Source organism: Pelecanus crispus, chromosome 6 (assembly GCF_030463565.1).
Source record: "Pelecanus crispus isolate bPelCri1 chromosome 6, bPelCri1.pri, whole genome shotgun sequence".
Lineage (NCBI taxonomy): Eukaryota > Metazoa > Chordata > Aves > Pelecaniformes > Pelecanidae > Pelecanus > Pelecanus crispus.
The window spans coordinates 36,667,496-36,690,030 of NC_134648.1; the positions used below are offsets into that span (position 1 = coordinate 36,667,496).

At 38.1% G+C, this 22,535-nt stretch overlaps 1 protein-coding gene across 8 annotated transcripts in view; it reads right to left on the minus strand.

Annotated features, from left to right (window-relative positions):
- The window catches only part of GPHN (gephyrin), a 314,644-nt gene that overhangs the window by 37,082 nt on the left and 255,027 nt on the right, over positions 1 to 22,535 (minus strand). For all 8 annotated transcript variants that reach the window (XM_075713210.1, XM_075713207.1, XM_075713208.1 and 5 more), the window contains 4 exons: positions 18,031 to 18,168; positions 11,484 to 11,576; positions 8,625 to 8,680; positions 2,374 to 2,493 (listed from right to left, as the gene is read on the minus strand). In XM_075713210.1, the coding sequence (XP_075569325.1) occupies positions 2,374 to 2,493; positions 8,625 to 8,680; positions 11,484 to 11,576; positions 18,031 to 18,168 (407 nt within the window). The remainder of the gene's footprint in view (positions 1 to 2,373; positions 2,494 to 8,624; positions 8,681 to 11,483; positions 11,577 to 18,030; positions 18,169 to 22,535) is intronic.

A 22,535-nucleotide genomic window follows, 5' to 3' on the forward strand; every position in this document is an offset into this window, starting at 1 on the left:
GCCTTCTTTTTCCTACAAGGCGACATAAAAACTCAAAAAGAAAAGACTGTAGACAGGTTTTTGCAAAGATCTTTATCAATGATTGTGCATTTGGCAAGCTGATGAAAATTTTTCTTCCTGCTGGATAGATGTAATTCCTTTCAGGCCTGTGACTTCCACCGTCATTTGAGGAATGCTTGCTATGATATTTAAGTACTGCTATGACAACTAGAGGTCAAGGAGCTCCTTTTAAAAATACTCTGTGTCTTTTCAGAAGAACATTTTTCAGATGTTAGAGATTTCATTTCAGTTAAATCCCAGCCCTGAAGGAGTTCTTAACACTAAAAAGAAAAATATTCTTGAAATATGTAGCCACCCAGGCATGAAAAAGGAGAGAAAAATAACATTAATTAAACTATACTAATTATTTATGTACAAGATTAGCAGATTGACATATTCAAGGACAAGTAGAAACTGAAGAGTTCTACCTCACACTTATGGGCAGGAAAAGGAAGCTGAAGGTGGCTGACCATTTGCTAAAAAATTCAGAGTTTAAGCACATAGTCAAATACTCTGGTCTCCCAGGCAGAGAACGTGCACAGAAAAAGTGGAATCCAGGAAGACAGTCATCCAAAGCAGAAGTAGAAAGTAACAGGTTATCATATATGTTGCTTTGCAATGTGATAGTCCTCTCACAATGAGGCGGGCAACGGCCACAGAAAACTTGCTCAGTAAGGCCAATGGAATGATTAACAAGCAGTGAAGGCAACGGTGTATTTTATGGGAAGATATAATCTACACATACACATCTGTAACCTCAAAGCAGGACTGACTCAATAAATTCTCTGTTAGGAAGAAGGCCAGCCTAGACAGCTTGCTGACTTCATCAGATGTAAAAATCTCTGCATTTACAGTAATAAGGCATGAGAAAGTATTGTGAGAGTATATTTCAGTTTTTGCTGTCTTCATCAGCTTTGAACACTAGAATTCATCTGCTTACACCCCAGCTGCAATCGCAATGCTAGCATAGAGTTATGGCAAAGTGGAACAGCTTGTCAGAAGCAGAGGAGCAAAGGCTGATTTGAGCAGAGAACCATGCATGCACTTCATTGCAAAACTGAACTTCGAAGTTGTATCAGTCTTCTTGCCTTAAAATCTGTCAGATGATGGCAAACATGATGATGGTGTCCTGAAATCACAGCTGGGTAAGTGAAGGTAATGATTCAGAAGGAATTCTCTGAACACAAAGGAAGTCTGAGATGGACTGGGATACAGTTCTCTACAGTCAGCTCCTGTGCTTCATCAAAAACCACATTTTACTTTGTTAAGACAACTGTGCGTACAGAATTAGTACTTCAGTACTCATATTTTTTCTGTGGTATTTTGCCGCATCTGTAAGGTAGAGCGCTAATATGATTTATAGGTATGTTGGAAAATCTGTTCAAATTAAACAGAGTTAAGACTATGTTCTACGGGAATATGCACCTTATCCATTTCCTCGTTTTCAGAGGTCTTAAATTCAGTAATTTTCTCATTTTAAAGGAGCAGAGAGATCTATTGAAGAAACTTAGTTATGGTTTAAAAAAATTGGGGGGGGGCACTTATTTCCCCTGTTATATAATAAAACCCCTTATTCTAAACATATGCATTTATTGCAAGGTATGTGCACAAGACATATTGTCCAAAATCCACCAAATTCACCTTTGCTGAAATGAGACCAACTCTGATAATACAGAACCATCTTCATGGCATAGTTCATAATAATCCAAGTCACCCCATGGATTTTGCAGCACTTGAAACAGTTTACTTTCCCACAGAAAATAATATTCAGCTTTAATTACATCAGCAGTAATGCTGCACTGTAACATTTCAATGTCCTATTCTGGGATCAATATGTATTTCAAGAAATCTTTTCCCCTTCTTACATGGTGAGTTTAGGAGAACTTTTAAAGTCCTCACCTTGCTGAGTTTCAGGCTGATCCTGAAATATAAAGAAGATTGCTCTACTGCTAAATGTGAACTCAGTAGAAAAGAAGGAAATATAATGCCTGATTGCCACTAATCTGTATTTTAAAATGTGAATACACTAGGAACTCAAATTGGATTGTAGTTATGGATCTCCAAGAGATATTTGCCTTTCACTCAAATCATGCTCCCAAATACTTCGGTGTCAGCATTCAACAACTGTGATGAGAAATCAATGTCAGGACAGGTAGGTCTGTGGTACTGTTACCACAGCCTACAAAAATTAGTAGAACTGCCACTAGGAACTGATGTGAAAATCCTCAAACTTCTGAGCTCTTTTGTAGGACTATCTTTCATATTTACAGGATCGTATCATGAGCCATTTTCTGCTGCACACAAAAGAAAAATGAATTTTAACTTGTGACTCACATCATCTGATTCCCTGATGAGCTCTGTATCTTCCACTTGCACCACTGCATCAGCACCACATGGAATTGGAGCACCGGTTGTAACGCGCATTACCTGACCAGGCATCACAGTCTGAGTTGGCTGAAAAATCAATAAACAAAAATTAATTGGCTTTTGAAAAGAAAAATCTCAAACCATTTGAACTTTACGGAAGTAATCTGAAAGACTACAATTCTTATTTGTGGCATGACTCTTGATATACTGCTAGTGATATCAACAGGTATAAATGCCAATGTATTTAAAGATCATTAGGTCATTGCTTCAGATCTGTTTTTTTATACGGTCACATATTAGGTGGCTTCAGATTTTCCCCCTTAGTCTTCTATCACAAGAATAACTTTCAGAAGAAGCAATATACTGATAATCTGGTTGAAAAATAGAAAAATAACTGGCTCAGAAATAGAACAGTTAGACGGTGACCTTCTAGAAACTTACATGAGCAAAAATCTAGTAGTTCTCTGAACATAAATATTTTTGCAGAGTACTCTGGTCCCCAGGGTTGAAATTGCGTTGCTTTAGTTTGGTTGGGATTTTGTTCTGTTTTGTTTTACCAGCACACTATATATGGAAAACCAGCAGCTTGTAAGTAAAGTAGTGTAACCAGCTGCTTCATTTTTAAGCAAATTTCCTCATACTGAGAGACAGCTCAACACTAGTTCACACAGAGTATCTATCTTTGTGAGGGTCAGTTTAGCAAAGCCTACAATTGATAATATTCTACAACTATGTAAAGTCACAGTACATTACAAAGTTTCAGCAGAAGCAATACAAAGAATAGAAAAATATCAGAACAACATGATAAAACAAATGGCATGGTTTTAATAAAATTTCTCACCAGGCAGCCTGTTTTAATACACAGTTTTCAAAATCCAGAGTAAAATTGTAATTTGACTATAACCACTTAAGAAATAAAATAACCGAAAGAAAAATCTTTCTAAAAAAATGCAACTAAAAGAAGCTGGTATGATGATTGAGATTTCATTGCTGGAAGATGAGTGCTTGCTCCCCGCAGCACTTCAGTAAGCCCAACTTATTTAGGTTTTACCGTTATTAGTGAACATGTGCTACTGTCCTGGTTGCAGCTGGGATAGAGTTCATTTTCTTCCTAGTTGCTGGCATAGTGCTGCATTTTGGATTTAATATGAGAAGAATGCTGATAACACACTGATGTTTTAGTTGTTGCTAAGCACTGCTTATGCTAGTCAAGGACTTTTCAGCTTCCCATGCTCTGCCAGGTGCACAAGAAACTGGGAGGGGACACAGCCAGAATAGTTGATCCAAACTGACCAAAGGACTATTCCATACCATATGATGTCACGCTCAGTATATAAACTGGGGGGGGATTGGCCGGGGGGCAGCGATCGCTGCTCGGGAACTGTCTGGGTATCGGTTGTCGGGTGGTGAGCAATCGCATTGTGCATTACTTGCTTTGTATATTATTATTACTACTATCATTATTGTATTGTTATTATTATCATTACTATTTTACTTTATTTCAATTATTAAACTGTTCTTATCTCAACCCAGGAGTGTTTCTCACTCTTACTCCTCTGATTCTCTCCCCCATCCCATCGGGGTAGGGGGAGTGAGTGAGCAGCTGCGTGGTGCTTAGCTGCTGGCTGGGGCTAAACCACGACAGCTACACACAGATCTACACAGCTGTGATCAGACTAACATATCCTGTACGTGTCACATGTATAATTCATGTGCAGATTGACTCTATATTCCATATGCAGCATTGGAATACATCCAGGACTTCTCAGACTGACTAGCACGTATTTGCTAGCAACCCACAGCCCCGCAAGCAGTACTGCCCAAGCGCTATTACCTGCTCCTGCCCAGCAGTCATTTACTCCATGACTTTTGACAGGAGGCTGTTAGACATCTGCAAATTCTAGACCAGTGGCCAACGTTTCAGCTGTGCAAAGCTGTGTTTGCCTTGCCCATTCTTCTACTCCATTTCAGCACTGTCATAACATCTGAAATGTGAGTATTAGTTTGGAATGTGTGTATTTCAAAGGTTGCTCATTGGGACAGAAGCCCTAGAAAGAGGCTGGAAATGGTTTGTACCTGGTTTACCACCGTATCACAGTGATCTGCATATCCCAAGAAACAACTGGACTTGGAGCTGATTGAATCCTGACCCTTTTCTAAGGGTAACAGAAATCTAACGTCCTTTGAGGAGAACATAAATAAAATGCTAAAATAAACTAAAAAAAAAGATCACACTCGCCATATGTCATGGTTAGTGTGTTTTTAGGGCAAGACTTATGTTATCATAAAGTAGGTATCTAAAACAGATGACTTAAAAATACTACTTTTTTTTTTAAATGGTATTTAGTTCTCACCACTGACTACGCAAGGAGCTGTGGATGAATAGCTGAGCTGCTGCCATTTATACTGAAGATGCTCAGAAGTGAAAATAAACTTGTCTAGCGTGTTATTTTGATTTTTATGTCTCCTAGTTTTGGCTGGGATAGTGTTAAGTTTCTTCCTAGTAGCTGGCATAGTGCTGTGTTTTGGATTTAGTATGAGAAGAATGTTGATAACACACTGATATTTTAGTTGCTGCTAAGCACTGCTTATGCTAGTCAAGGACTTTTCAGCTTCCCATGCTCTGCCAGGTGCACAAGAAACTGGGAGGGGGCACAGCCAGAACAGTTGATCCAAACTGGCCAAAGGGCTATTCCATACCATATGACGTCATGCTCAGTATATAAGCTGGGGGGGGTTGGCCGGGGGGCAGCGATCGCTGCTCGGGAACTGGCTGGGTATCGGTCGGTGGATGGTGAGCAGTTGCATCACTTGTTTTTTTTTCCCTGGGTTTTGTTTCTCTCTCTCGTCATTCTCCTTTTCATTACAATTTTTATTATTATTATTATTATTATTATTTCTATTATTAAACTGTTCTTAACTCATGAGTTTTCTTACTTTTGCCCTTCCGATTCTGTCACCCATCCCACTGTGGGGGTAGGGTGAGTGAGCGGCTGCACGGTGCTTGGTTGCTGACAGAGGCTAAACCATGACATTATGAAAACAAATATTGCAAAAGGCAAAGCTTATGCCTTGGATTATGGGAGCTTTTTTGCATATTGTTGCAGATACAGTTTATAGGCACATACAAATAGGTAATGTTGTTTTGAACTTACTAAAGTATTGATGTCTTTAGTGACAATTTTTGGAGGCAAAATGTATTGCATAAAAAAATTCTCCCATTTAAAATGGGTTTTTTAGGCCTCAAGAACCACAAAGAACACAAAATCCCTAGGACTCTGCCAGAAATCAGTGTCTATGGTGATAAAATGCGCTGTAACTACCCATGCTTTTAAGTTCATTACTAGAGGAGTTAATTTTTTGAGGTGTAATGATGTGAAACATTTAAACAAATTTATGATACAATAACAATTGCTTTTAGAATTGGTTGCTCATGTATTTAATTTCCTTTTTGTCCTTTGAGAATTTGATCAGATTAACTTTATGAACAAAAGTCAACCATCAGATCTGTGTGTGAATCTCCAGGGCTGTGTTCTTCTGTGCTAGAGACTAGATAAAGATATGATAAAGAAATGATTCCTTCTCAGAAAACATATTAATGCACAACAATGTCACAGAAGCTCTTTTGAAGGCCTCTGAGATCTCACACTTACCTTCATCGCTGATAATCTATTTAATGTTAGTTACTGAATAAAACCCAGAAATAATCTATTGAGCAGAGCCTCCATCTCAGGCATTTTCTCTTGCACATGATTACACCTGTCCTGCATGATTTACAATGACCCATGCTCCTTTCTATAAAAAGGCCCAAAATGTCTGGTTCCTGTCCTATATTATAGCTGGTTAGTCACAGTGCCTCTTACAAAAATCTTTAGAAAGTCTTCCAGGAAATGCTAAGCTCCAGCTATGCAAGTCTATAGGAAGAAAATCATTGCTCCCCACGGCTGAGTTTTTCACAGAGAGGCCATGTGGATGGCTCGTGACTAGTACTCTCAAATGTGCCCTAACCTCCCCAAAGCAGGATAGTGTCTGAAAATTTTCCTCAATACAAAATAAAAAATGGTTGTTAGCATAAACACGACCATCTGGAAATGGCAATCAGAAAACAATACGCAATTTACAAATTGATACAGAAATGTCCAACTTGGCTATATGGCCTCTCTGCAATTCTCAGTCCCATTTTCTTCCTCTCCATGTAGCATTTACATAACCTTTTTCCCTACAGGAGGAGCCAAATCTAAACCTATTTTGAACTCCCTGCTGTGAATCATTCTGTTAATTGGTCTGTAACATGAAAAGCAGAATGTTGCTGCTGAGAGTAACTGAAGGGTGAAATGAGACTGAGGAGCCTTCCAAGGCTATAAATAATTTCTTGGGAAGGAGATGAACCTGAAGATGTGTTGGCCCAAGAAAAAAACTTTGACCAATTATTCAGAGGTCAACAGCCTCATTTTTCTAACTTGCCATTGGTATTTCCACCCAATTCTCCTCCCACCCAATTTTTGTTCCTTGCCAGAGAGTTTTCCCATTCCCATTAACCTGGAAGAACAGACTGTCCCTGCAGAGAGACATTTGTGAGCTCCTGAATTTTGTAGGAGGGAAGCAAGCTTCCATTTGCCCTTTTATCCATTGTACAAACCTGCTGAACTGATTAGGACACTGAAACCCTTTAGACCTGTGGGGAGTCCTTCCCATTAGACACAGCTTCAACGGTACTGTTTTTAAGCACCACTGTGCTGTGATATTTTTTAACTAGCAAAATGATAATATTAATGACAGGTGAATAATGACAGGAGTGATAATTCAACAGGTTGCTCTGCTGGTTCTTGCTATTTTATAGTGACCATAAAAAGGGTTGTAGAAATAGCTGTTGGTCTTTTGGATTCTGGACTAATGCTTGAAAATGCAGACAGAAGGGCTAAAAATCCAAGGCAGGTGTAATTCATTAGTTTACTCTTTTTAGTATTTAAAGTAATTTTACGTATTTTGTACAACAGATTCATTAATCTAAGGTCGCGTGAATATCACATCTATTATACCAAAGTATAATTCATGGTGATGGATGGGAACTACAGCAAAAATTATTTTCACAGTTCTCCGTATCTATCATGATTAGCCAAATCAAATGTCTATTATACATTTAGAGGCAGTTCAACTCAATTTTTAAAAAAATGGAAGAATCCTACAACTGGTAATACTTCTAGAACCTGAAAAAACTTCTGAAATGCATCTATTTTATTCGAGACTTTTTTGTTTAGCAGTCAAAATGGCCACACTGTAAAATCCTCATTAAAACCAATCAATCCTTTGTTTTGCCTGTTACTTATTCCATTTCTGCATCATTTCACATACAATACACAGAATTATAAACTGGGACTTGAAATAGCTGGAGATACATTTTGGATTAACCCATGCTCTCCTGAAAAGAATGTACCACGTACAATTAAATTGACAGAATAAAAGAAGTGGTTGAACGCAACTGACTTTTTTCCTATCGCCCCAGCATTGGTACAGGTACTTTATCAAATGTGCTCCAATTTGAGAGCAAATCCCAAATAGTGTCCATTCATGACTATTTACACAGCACAGCAGGTCATGAATGGGTGCTGCCCCAATTTGCTCTTAAACTCAATCCATGTATCTGCTAAGGTGCACAAACACTCTTGATTTAATAAACAGAAAAAGAGCAATACTGCAAACTAGGCTGCTGCCAGGATTCCTCAGGATTGTTCTCATAATTACCTACCTTCAAAGGCTTCATACAAAATTCCTACGCTTTGTTTTGGAGGTATCAGTATGAAATATGCAAGCAGTTTGTGGAAACAGTTATTGGGTTGACGTCCCTTTTAAAATCTGTCAGCCAGAAGGGATTAAATCTTGTTTTTCTCTGTTTATGAATTGTAACGCCACTAGAAACCTTATGTCCTCTAACATCGTACTACATTACAGTATTCACTTCTATTGGACATGTCAGCACAATGTTCTGAAGTATTTTGGGATATCCTTGTTAGTTCCTTACGTAACCATATGACCTCACTTTCTGAAATCATGTCCCAGGGCACATTGCAGGAGGCTAGGTACAGCTGTGTCCTACTTCATGCCATCTCCAAGAATATTGAGTTTTGGAGCACTAGCAAGGCTTGTAAAAATACAAAGCAATATCTCACAAAAGAAAAATACATTTAAAAAAAAAAAAAGAGAAAAGAAATTGTGCTCACCTGCTCACCAGCCTGGGATTCCCCTATGATGAATCTATCTCCTGGGCCATCAGCAGCTGTTAAGATGGACAATACAAATGGTAAAGGCTGAACCAAAACAAATGATGGCATTAGAAATTAAGAACAGGAGAACCAAAGAATGATCTAAGATTCAGTTCTTCAGTGTCAGCATGACAAAGGTTATAGAAGTTTTGCAAACATTTTACATTTTAGGTCCTGTTAAGTTGTGTTTACTATTTTGAAAGTTACAGGTTCTATAGTACTTTTAACTGAAAATTTCTGGCAACATGGGATTGGGTAAAAGGAGATTAGGAAGAATTACATTAGTAACAAAGATTTTAAAATGTTCATGAGATTATGTTTATAAAAATGTCCACTGTGAGCAAATCTTTTGCCATGTGAAACTAACACAAGGGGGAATCACATATTTTGTAAGTGTATTACACAGCTAGATAACCTTATCGTATTGAGAAGAATTGCTTTCAGGAAGGATGCCCATTCAGTCTGTATAATGATTTATCACATTTGTACTTGTACATCAGCTGCAACTCTGCAGATGATGATCTATGATACCTAGTCATGTTTAAAGAGTAATGATTAACCTAACTTTAAAAGCTATCAAACAGCCTAATCTATGAGCTTTAGAACAAACTCTAAAATAAGAAAGTGGAAAAGGACTCTTCAACTACTTGTCTTTGAATAATGCATATAATACTACTGAATACAGCTGTCAGACCTTCACTGAAAAACTGCTCTGGGATGATCCAGCAAAAGACGAGAAATAGCTCTATTTCTAGTAGCTAATAGTGAAATGATTTTAAACCTGATAAAATGCTACTGAACTAGATTTTATTCCCCCATTAATAATGACATGGAGACAAAATTTATAGGTGATGTACAACTGATGTAGCTTGAAAAAAGCGGAGAAGGTTTTGGGCAGACAGGTTTATGGGACTGAAAGCTAATCCTTGATTTTTCTGTAAAAAATACCTGTTAATGTAGTCAATATTATTTCTCCCTACAAGCTTTGTTTCTCATATCCTGAGATAACAGGTCTACAAGAACAATGAGAAGAGAATAGACTATTTCAGTTGGAAGGGACCTACAGCTATCATCTAGTCCAACTGCCTGACCACTTCAGGGCTGACCAAAAGTTAAAGGAAATTATTAAGGGCATTGTCCAAATGCCCCTTGAACACCTGACAGGCTTGGGGCATCGACCACCTCTGTAGGAAGCCTGTTCCAGTGTTCAACTACCCTCTCGGTAAAGAAATGCTTCTGAATGTCCAGTCTAAACCTCCCCCGGCACAGCATTGAACCACTCCCATGTGTCCTGTCACTGGATACCAGGGAGAAGAGCTCAGCACCTCCCTCTCCACTTCTCCTCCTCAGAAAGCTGTAGCGAGCAATAACGTCGCCCCTCAGCCTCCTTTTCTCCAAGCTAGACAAACCCAAAGTCCCTAGCTGCTCCTCATAGGACATTCCTTCCAGCCCTTTCACCAGCTTTGTTGCCCTCCTCTTGATGCATTCAAGTACCTTACTGTTACTCTATTTGAATCTGCCACCAGAATTAGGGTCTTGTGTGTCGGTTCTGACAGAAGATGTTGAAGACGGCGTTCACGATGATTCTGCTCATTCTGTGTGTTTACTGAGATTGTACTTGTGCTTTCCTTTACCTTGTAGTAATCAGGTTGCAAGACAGTATCTGCTTGATCCCAAGGCCCTTGTTAGTCAGCATTCTATTGAGAGCTCCCCCTCTCAGCTTTTCTCAGTGTTATACTACCTCTATTTCCCTGGCTACATCTGCACTCCCTTGTAGCTATTACTGGTCATTTTGGTCTGCCTGTCTCTCACACACATAGATGACAGACAGCTGCAGTCAAACTCGTCTTGTAGACCTGGAATTTTATTTTTATATCAAATCCATGGGGAAGCTATTGGACTACATCCATTGCCTGGGTTTGCAGACAGTCTATTTCATGGACAGTTGCTTTCCATTGTTTCAGCTGCCAGTAAAAAAAAAAAAATTTTCATGTCCCTAGAAGAAAGTCGGCTATTGTGTCCAAATTTCAACATGGTGTTACGATGATTCAACCCCTACCACAATCACTACTAGTATAATGTTCAATCATGTATTTTTTAAATTTTCCTCCATATATATCCAAGGTGAATATCATTAGTCTCACTTTGCAAAGGGAAAAACTGATGCACAGAGAAGCAATTTGCTCAAAATCATGCAGCACCTAGCGGCAAAGCAGAGGATGGATTCAGGTCTCCTGGGAAACCACTCACTGCTTGCTCCATAAAGTCACACTAATAATTTTATTTATATAGAGCAGCTGCAATATTTTCAAAGTAAAAATGAGTTTTTCTTTTGAGATGCCTCCATAAGAGTACATTCTGATATGTATTTTTGAAAATTCTCTAATGCAATCATAAAGTAATTCACAAATAGGAAGCTGGATCTGTGACAGTTCGACAAAGTAAGACATGTAAGAAATTCCTGATTAAATCAACTACAGAGGAATAGAAGAAGAATCTGTCATTCAGAAACAGGTGTTCTGTTACTCTCCTGAATGCTTTATGTTTCCAAGAAACTCACTAGCAACACAGGTGCATGTCTATGAGCACACATGGATGTACATTTGCTTGTGTACATATGTATCCAGTTAAAAGATGTGAATTCAACTTTATGGTCTTCCTTCAAGACAGCTGCTTTCTAAGGAACTGTGACTTCAGCAATGATCTGAATCAAATCTCAACCAAAATAACCATTGCTGAATCCAAAATAAGTGAACTAACATATTATAAAGTGGTTTTATAGACACTATACTGCATGTCTACAAAGTGAGTGTTTACCTCTGACAGCATAGCCGTCTTTTACTGATGCTGGAAATGGTGGTAGATTATCTTTTGCATATACATCTTGAGCAAGGACTCGGCCCATTCCATCTAGAAAAGAGAAAAGAGAAAAGACCAGGCTCCATGTCAGTACAGCTAGTGGAAGGGAAAAAAAACCAGTGAACAGCAGTGTGCTCTGATGGATGAAATGTATGTGCATGTGACAAGAAGAGATCTCTCAGGTTTTTTATTTCTGCCTCTACATAAAATGAAAAAAGACTGGACTCTGAAAGTACTTATGAAAGATTTGTTCAGTAAGTCTGTGTTCCTGGTTATGGTGAAATTGTTGACAGCAGATCTGAATGCCAAATAACCAAACCCTGAGGCAATAGCTCTGATACAGGATCAGACAGAAAAAGACAAGTATTTGTTTCTTCAGGACAAGTTTTTCTCCTGAAATCTCTTAAAAATACATACTTTCCTGTATTTCAATTTTTTAAAAGAAGTTCTTCTTTTTTTAAAAGCCTTTAAAATAATACTTCAAAAGTGTTTCCTGTGTGCAAAAGGTGAGAGGTGATGGATTAAGCCCAGAGGACTCAACATAAACAGTAATGACGGACAAGTTTCCATAAATTGACCAAGAAGTTTTGCAATAGATAAGCTTTGCCTAATTGCTGAGAGCATTTCTGCTTAATGGAGGGTGAATGCACATAAGTGTCAGGATTATTTATGTAAATTTACGCTGTTATAGTTCTAAATATTTTAATAGCTGTTTCAAACATACTCTTTCCCTTCACTTAGCAACTATGACTGATGAGTTGTAATTTGCCTCTGCCTCCCTGTAGAGACTGATATGAATGACTTCACCCTCAGTCAAGTGTGCACTACTTGTTTGCTTTTACGGCACCAGCAAGAGCTTTTTTTTTAGTATGATGTGGAACAGAGTGGAAAATATGTATCTTGTCCCTTCATACAGTGGGAGAGTGAGAAAGAAGATTTATTACGTGTGATTAGATGGACTGGGAAGGGGCACATGCGTCAGAACTACTGAGATTGGCTTGATTCCAGTACATCTAAACAGAAGAAGGGAAGCTCATCTCATAATAGAGGCATAATAGTGCATTGTGGCACAGGAAGGCAATATCCAGCTGAAAGTACGAAGGAATGAGAGGATGCATGAATGAATACTTGTCAGGAGAATTTGCATGGATACGTACTTTAGAGATTATAATCTTTCACACATGCCAAAAAAGAGAGACATACATAAATCGATGTGGTTCTGGATTTGCTGGGAAGGCAGAAGACCTAACGTTGCACACTAAGTGGACAGGTTTTGTTAAAAAGTGCCCCTACTTGATTTGAAAATGTTCAGCTCCAGTGAAGTAGTATTCCAATGGAGATTATATTTTACTTATTAACACAAAATGATTTAGTTAGTAATTAATTATAATTATAATAACTATAATATCACTGTGCTCACATCCATATATATCAACTTTCAGCCTGAGGCAAATATTTATGTTGCATTTTTGAAATAGGTATTGCCATGAAAATGCTGATAAAACCTGTTAAAGCAACTAGAAAAGCATCTTTGTGATGGCTGTTAATGTCTGTACATCACTGCGTATCACTGTCTGTGATACATAATATAGAAGTTATTAGAAAGCTCACCACGAAAGCTTGTCCACTTGCAGTGAAAAAAAGAATGCAGACACAGACATTTAAATTATAGCATAGAAAAGGCAGCTATCAAAGGCCAAGTAAAAACACCCTCTGTTCATAGACGCACAAAATCTCATACAAAAGTGATGCTCCTAATTTTAGCAGGCATGTTGTGTCTTCATTTTACTTCTTGTCTGCATGCAAAATCACACCAATTAGAGCGAAGTTGAACAGTATGTTCCTGACATTCTGCCATGCAATATTTGAAGGTAATAAATAGCCAGCCAGTAGCAGGAATTAATTTAATCAAGGGGAGAAAAATGTAAGAATTATTTGCTGAAGCCTTAGGCATTTAAAATGAAACAAGTCAGCAACTAAAGGACTATGTGAAGTACCTCTCTACTCTCCTTTATTTGAGCAATTATTTTAGAAATACACTGTTTGACCTTATTTTGATTAATTGTAATTCACAAAAGATGTTCTGCAAAATTTTACTGTTATCAAACTGCCCCTTGTGATGCCCATAGCTTTCTGATTCTAGCACAAAATGGAGAATGACATTAAACTCACTTTTCAAATTTGGGTATTTTCTAAAGCTTAGCTGGTGAAACTGGTACAGCTCTGTGAAGCATTTTGATTTCTCAGGGTATTGGTACTAGGATAAAGCAGTGAGACAGGTATTGTACTAGAGGTGATGGATTTGCTCCCATTTTGAAAATATTGCCCTGGTAGCACTTCACTGTGATATGAAAAGGCAATGCTATCAAAATAATCAGCTAGTTCAAAATGAATAAGCAGTGGAAAAAAATGTCCGAGCTCTACAGAAGTTACAGGGCTCTTGGACTAGATCAGAAAAACTGTTCTGTTCTGAGGCTTAAGCCCATAAATTGTGGATTGCCTCTGCTTTGTGCTTTTAGTATCAATTAAACTTCTGCCTCTTCTTAGTTTCACAAGAATAATCATTATCATGCTGTCTAAAAACTTAAACTTATATACCCATGGAGCAATGTTCAGGTAACTGCATTTAGCTGGAATAAAAGGCTAATTGGGGGCTTCATACCAGATATTGATGATGGCAGGTGGAAAATACGCTTTCGGTTTATTGCACTTCTGTAAAATGTTTTAGGACTGTCCATTTTTTTTTTTTTTTAATATTGAAGAGGCTAAATGATCTATACAGGCACTGAGCAATACACTTACCAATGTGAAAGTCATGTTTCAAAAGATAACTTTACTCATCCTCCCCCTTATGTTAGGAGAGAATAGATTTGAGGGACTACAGTATGCCTTGACTTAATCAAGAATAAAGTCAGGACTGTACTGGCTACTTGTACAGAGTAACATTCAGCAGCTTTCTTTATGACGATGAATACTATGTAATATGTTTAGTAATGTAAATAAATCAGGTTAAAATTAATTAGGTAATTTGTTAATGAAATAATTTGCAATTATAGAACTTTAAAGATTTCACTTTCCTTATAGAGAAAATGTGCTCCTGGAAGATAATTTTCAGGAGCTCAGTGTTAATTCAAGACACAAAACCACAAAGAAAACAAACACAGCACAACAGTGCTTTTCTGAGTACAGTTAGTTAGGATTCAGACCTCCAGGACTACATTTTTATTATCTCCTGAAATTGCAGGTATATTAACTGAAAAATAAATGAATACATAATTAAATGAAAACCTTGTCCTTAATTCATTGTATTCTTCAAAATCAACATTTAGCAAACTAGCATGCACACACACACATATACATATATATGCCTATACAAAAAAATCCTATGTATTTGTCTGTACAACACTACGGTGATCACTTAAGAACTTCTGAAAATGAGATTCCATCTTGAGATTTCTACCTGTAGATTAAGAGAATTGAATTTCCAGTATCACAGACACATATGTGTCCTTTAGCAGGTCTCCTAAAGGCTCAATCCTGAAATTTTGTACTATGTATTAGGAAATCTTACAGTGCTAAAATAAATGTATACTTGCTGAAAAATAAATTGAGATGCAATTTTGCACTACAGTGCAAAAATATGAAGAAATATCTCTTTGTTAATATTTTCATTGTTGGTACAATTATGTGAATATTAAACCAAGAATCTATCTCTACAGCTGATGATCCTACCATGTATCTAACTTTTTTATTTTGGGAGGGAGGGAAGAGGGTCATAACTGAAGTATCTCAGCAGACTCAGAACATTATTTTTTAAGGAATAACAGTGCCAGGAATAATAATCAATATGTTCCAGACTTAGAATCAGCCTGAATTTGATGTCAGTAATCAGGTAACATGAAGAGCAAAATGAAATATCAAGTAAGATATTATAAAGTTTACTAGAATACCTTCTCTTACCTTGACAGCATATTCCCATGTAGTAGAATAAGAACAGAAACAATCAAATTGCCTTTTTGACAAATTAGACTATATAAAACTCTATAGAGAATATAAGCATCTAGCTAAGACCAATTACCTCCATTCTATCTCTGTAAGGACATTTTGAAGAGCATGTAGTCTGAATAGAACCACTCTGTTATTGGTATGGTAACATTATCATATTAACACAAAACTGTTACTTAGTCCATATTTTGAATGTTTTTTAATTTTAAAATAAATTATATGGTGAAAGCTTGTTCAAAGCATGTTGCAGCAGGAAATTATATATACTGTGATTTTGTCTGATTTCACCATAGTTTTAATGAAGAAGTTTACAGTTATGGAAAGGCTGCTACCTACTGTTGATATAAATATGTTTGCACAAAGACTGTTGTATACATATAAATAGATGGTGATGTTATTCTTATATGTATCAACATCCATGTAGCATGTGAGCATTATGCTTATTCTCTGTCTACCTAGAAAAATATTTTTAGCCACATTTTATTAACTTCTAGGGAAAATACAGCTTCTGTCCAGAAACACAATGGCAGCAACACAAAATTGTTGTGAAACAATATGTAAGTTTTCATCTAGAAGTGTAAAAGATAGGAAGATGGAGAAAAATGAAAAGAAAGATAAAGGGACAAGAGAATAAGACATATTTATAGAATCAAGGACAAAAAAAGGAAAAATAACAGCTTATCAATACTTGTTTTTCCCTATAATCAATACAACCCAAATTCAAGAACTTATTTTCTCACTCAGTTTTGCACTACAGGTTTAAAAAATGAAAACTATTTTTATGCAAAAAGAGAATAATAATGCTACAGTACCTTAACAGTACCTTATATAGCAAAAGAAACATATGCTGTGCTTATTTTTCAGGGAGGTACATGCCAGAGTTTTACCCTTTATTTCAGGAGTTCAGTGTCATATACATAGCATCTATTTGGACTAAATGTACCTAATGCTGACTCATCATATTGTCCACAAAGGGCTGTCTTAGCAAAGACATTTAACTGACAGCTATCCAAAAATATCTAATAGCTATGCTCAGGCATTTACGCCTCAATGCCTTCTTCTAATCTGCACACCATTATGAAAGTGCAGGGTGTAATATGCATATTCCTTGTTGATCCAGTATTGGTGCTGTTCTGAATGCAGGATAGCCAGCATCTTCTCAGAGATCTGCTTCCTGTTACCAAGGCACAGAGGAGCGCTGATCTCCACTTGCAGTGACTAAACACACAGGTGTGATTCTATGTACAGTCTGCTAAACCAGTTATGTCAATATGAAGACATCTCAAAGATTTCTAGCAGCACAAAGATTTGGTGAATAGCATGAAAACTGTGAACTTTCAAGTCAGAAGACAGAATATCCCATTCAGAAACCATTTGTACCTCTCTGCTATCTGGAGTCCACCAATGTCCTAAACATTTTGCCTCTTGAGGCGCACGGTTCCGCTATCCCTTCGCTCACCACCTTACCTTTGGAGAAATCCCTGGAGGAGGTTTCCTCTTCCCTACCTACTTTAGGATTACTTGTCAGCATGCTTCCTGTCATGGTTTTGTTCTGTGCCAAGAACACTCTCCCAGATAATGCCCAGGCCTGGTGTAAGGGATAGCAGAAGCAAGGGAGATACCTAATATGCATTATGAACACATTATTTCAGGAGGAGGAATAGTTTAGCTGAATAAACATGAGAGGTGCTCTGCTAATTCATTTTAAGGTCAGAAAATGGCTTCAACTATCCCCGTTTATTTATGACTACAGACACAGTCACAAGGTCTGACATTTTGCCTGCTGTTTGGTGCCTTTTAAGACAACCTCACTGTATAAATCAATAACAGTTACCCTCGATTATAAAGTTTCAATAAATCAAACATTAAATGCAAGTAAGTATCAGAAAAGGATCAAATGTAGTGGTAGAACAGAAGGGAATTATGCTACATTTATGAGAAGAAGAGGCAAACTCTGGAATGACTAGTAGGCCAAGTAGGATCTGGAAAAACAGACTGAGAGGAACTGTTAAAGATATAGACATGGAAAAAAGTGCCCAGGAATCAATAATCACTTTGATTTGATCACTTATCTCAGATTGGAATGGGGATTTAGTGAGAATCTCCCACAGTAAGAGAACAGAGTGAACAATAACTGTACAACTTGAAGCTACTGGGCATCTACAAAAGTCCAGTGTTATATCAACTGCTGAGGCAAATTGTGGCTTCTATATTTTAGCTTTGTTGCATGTAACACAGACCAGAAGAAAATTCATTTATATATTTAATTAGAGTTCCATTACAGACTCCTTCAGGGAGCAGCACTGAGCTAAATCAACTTTCTCCTGACTTTGAAAGGAGACTTCTGCTCCTATTATTGGCATTTCCTAAAGCAATTTCTCCTGGAGAAGGTACTGCCTCAGACAACTCACAATATTAATAAGACAGCAAATGCTTAAGAAGGTTGTAAAATAAGGAAATAACCACCATAATCCTCACAAAACGATCCAACTTAAAATACCTCTGTAATTGATGATTTCTGTTCCAAGCACTGGGGTCATCTCTAGAACTGTGATGAAGGCCTTGTCCATAGATGTCAATGGGAATGGAGACATGCGGTGTCTTCTTGCTACCTTGGTAATGTCAACAGCACTGTGACCTGCAACAAGAGAGCACCAACCTTAAGTATGCTACAATGTGTAGATGTACACAGTAATGTTCATTTCAAACCACTTTACTGAAATTAATCTGGCGCTTTGGGGTAAATTAAATTAGCTAGTTATCACTATTGAGCATTTATGTCAGACACTGGGAAGACACTGTATTCAACTAGAATCAAAAGAGAGATTTAAAACAAAATGCAATCTACAGTTGAAAAAGTTCACAAAAGTGTATATCCTTACTTGTTGCGAAAAACATACCAGAAGTCTTGATGAGCATAAAAGGATCAGTTAATCAGAAACAGAAACCCTTCAAGATGATGCAGTATTTTACACTGAGGATGATAATCTGAGGCTAACTCAGTTCTACGAACTGTGAACTCAGGAAGATTCACTCTTCATTCTGTTCTCCACAAAAACATCTCAATATGCTATGTGCAGTGCACAGATAAAACATAAAAATGCACACGGTCCCAGTGAATTTGCAATCCAAGAGTGAGATGGGAGGCAAAAGGTTTTAAAGGATAGAGGGAAGCACAATGAAATCACTGGACAGTCAGGACAGCAGACAGTGTTTCCAGCTAGTGGGTATCCTACCCATTGTCAAGATTTTGTAGTCACCATAACAGAGTGACGTTTAAATGTATAATTTGAGTGAAGGTAGTAAGATAGATAGAATCGTTTAGGTTGGAAAAGACCTTCAAGATCATCCAGTCCAACCATTAACATAACATTACCAAGTCCGCCACTAAACCAATTAAGGGGAGAGTAATAATTTCATGTTTCCTGGCTTGGTGGCTGGATTATTTTTTAATGAAAGTAAAAACTAGGAATCATTAAGATTGGAAAGGATCTCTAAGATCATCAGCCCAACCATCCATCCAACACCACCATGCCCACTAAACCATGTCCCAGACTGCCACGTCTACCCATGTTTTGAACACTTCCAGGGATGGTGACTCCACCACCTCTCTGGGCAGCCTGTTCCAATTCTTGACCACCCTTTCTGTAAAGAAATTTTTCCTAATTTCCAATCTAAACCTCCCCTGGCGCAGCTTGAGCCCATTTCTTCTCGTCCTATTGCTAACTACGTGGGAGAAGAGACCAACACCCACCTCGCTACAGCCTCCTTTCAGGTAGTTGTAGAGAGCGATAAGGTCTCCCCTCAGCCTCCTCTTCTCCAGGCTAAACAACCCCAGTTCCCTCAGCCGCTCCTCATAAGGCCTGTGCTCCAGACCCTTCACCAGCTTTGTTGCCCTTCTCTGGACACACTCCAGCACCTCAATGTCTTTCTTGTATTGAGGGGCCCAAAACTGGGCACAGGATTCCAGGTGCGGCCTCACCAGCGCCGAGTACAGGGGGACAATCACCTCCCTGCTCCTGCTGGCCACACTATTCCTGATACAAGCCAGGATGCTGTTGGCCTTCTTGGCCACCTGGGCACACTGCTGGCTCATGTTCAGCCGGCTGTCGACCAACACCCCCAGGTCCTTTTCCGCCAGGCAGCTTTCCAGCCACTCTTCCCCAAGCCTGTAGCGTTGCATGGGGTTGTTGTGACCGAAGTTCAGGACCCAGCACTTGGCCTTGTTGAACCTCATACAGTTGGCCTCAGCCCATCGATCCAGTCTGTCCAGATCCTTCTGCAGGGCCATCCTACCCTCCAGCAGATCAACACTCCCACCCAACTTGGTGTCATCTGCAAACTTACTGAGGGTGCACTCAATCCCCTCATCTAGATCATTGATAAAGATATGAAACAAGACTGGCCCCAAAACGGAGCCCGGGGGACACCACTTGTGATCGGTAACACCGCTTGTGACTGGTAAAGATTAATGGAACCTTACTTTTCCCAAGTACGAGAGACAGGTTGGGAGAAAATACAACAAAAGTTGTTTGAAAATGAAGCCAGCTGCACAGTTGATTTCGTGATACTTCCTGAGAGAGTAAACAAGGGGATAACAAGCTTTGAAGGATTTTGAAAGTGAAAATAAGCAATTGAAGAGAGGGAACTATTGCAGGAATACATAAACAAGAGTAAGAGAAAAAAACCAAAAGGTTAAGAAAATGACATTTGTAGAAATATCTTGAATGGATTTGCCTAGAACAAGAAGGTATTTATGAGAGCCAAAGTGGATGATGTTCTATACGTAATATGTAATGATATTCCTAAAGCAACATAAATTGCAATAAGATAGCATTAACAACTAATTAACTAATGATGATTTTCCTTTGCAGTAGCTACCTAAATATCCCATTTGCTGCTGCACATGCCTTTACGTTCTGGAAGAAAACAGATTATTGCTTTAAGTGCAGCCTTCTAATAAAAAATACAAAAATAGTAAAACAACCATGCAATCTTAAGCTTTTCCTTCAGAAGAGAAGGTTGCTTAATCAATCTGTATATACAAAACTTCTTTCAGCGCTGACACATGCTTGTCTCTCTATGTGGGAGACATTAATTTCATTGCACTGTTCATTAATGTTCATTAATTTATTTTTTGCCATTAACACAATAACTATCTTTAAGAGGAAGTAGAGACAAATAAGACTGCCCACCTAATTCCAGTCCCAGGAAAGATTCTGGAAGAAATTATTTGGAAAATCTCTTTGTACGTATTTAGATGATAACATGATGATAAAAGCAGGCACTGCGTATTTGTCAAACACAAATAATTTCTAACTGACTTAATTCCTTTCCTTAACACAGCAGTTGGCATACTGAGGAAGAGAGAAACAGCTGATGAGCTATATTTTAACTATATTAAGACTTTTCATACTCTTAAACATGACTTTCTCATAAGCAAACTAGGGAGAAATGATCCAAATTAAACTATTGTAAGATAAAAGTGTAACTAGTGAAAGAACTGCATTCCTGGATTTTATAACAGGGATGTCCCTAACTAGCTTACATTTTCCATTATTATGCTTGTATTTTGTTAGCAACCTCATAAAAATGAGGAAAAGGAAAGAAAAGCATTTGTGAGACACAGTCAAACTTCCCATACCTTCCTCTGCATAGAGAAAGAAACCCTGCTTAGCAGCACCATAATTCCTGCAGGTCCAGCAGATTCCACACAATATATGTTAAAAACTTTTTCCTGACTGTATAAATTAAGAAAGTATTTTCTTAAAAGGAAAAGTTGGAAAAAATGAAGGAAGATGCTAGGAAAAAGCACGTCACAGCAGTGAAAGCTGGGGGAATTGTGTGGCAGCAAACAACCTTTATGAAACAGCCATTAGGTGCTTTAATATTTATGTTTACTGCTACCTAAAACTCACTGCTAGCTACTTCAGAAATGAACATTTCACCTCTTTAACCCTTAAAATGTGGATGAATTCAGAGGCTTTGAATGGTGCCTAGAGTACTACTTTCAGATTCAGAACTCTGTGTCTAATACACGTCATTTGCTTAAGCCAAAGGTTCCAAAAGGCTCCATCAAAATCTACTGAGAAATGCATTCTTTGACACAGTTTTTTTGAAAACAGATAAAATCCCGTAATCTCTGACAACTTTGTCCAACACCAAAAGTAACACCCATTATTTCTGCAAGAGAAGCCAAGAAAATACATACTCAAAAATAGAGCCCCTTCAGGTTTAACACTAGCATGAAAAATGTTAATGAAGAAAGGAAGACAGACACGTGTGTAACTACTAACCCTTCTCTCTCCTTATTTCTTCCTACAAACAAATACTAACTCTTCTTTTAGAGGTATCATACATTTAAACAGACTGGGGACAAACAAATTATTTTTTAAATTCTAAAATTACTAAGTAGTACTTTTTAATTACAAGTAAATGACATTAAACAACTCCTCAGACCTTCACAAGTTATCTTTCACTAATGTCAAATGTCAGACGGCTCTAAAAATAACTGCTTACATTAAGCAGCATTTTGTATGACAAAATAATGCTCTAGCTTTGAAGCAGCTAAGTCAACCGGTTGCTTAAGGTAGAAAATTCCTGACAGCCTTCTCTCTAATCACCAAAACAACTTCCTATTCCTGTTGTTTTTTATACTGTCCTGGTTTCAGCTGGGATAGAGTTAATTTTCTTCCTAGTAGCAGGCACAATGCTGTGTTTTGGATTTAGTAGGAGAAGAATGTTGATAACACACCGACGTTTTAGTTGTTGCTAAGTACTGCTTATGCTAGCCAAGGACTTTTCAGCTTCCCATGCTCTGCCAGGCGCACAAGAAACTGGGAGGGGACACAGCCAGAATAGTTGATCCAAACTGACCAAAGGGCTATTCCATACCATATGGCGTCATGCTCAGTATATCAGCTGGGGGGGGGTTGGCCAGGGAGCAGCGATCGCTGCTCGGGAACTGTCTGGGTATCGGTCGGTGGGTGGTGAGCAATTGCATTG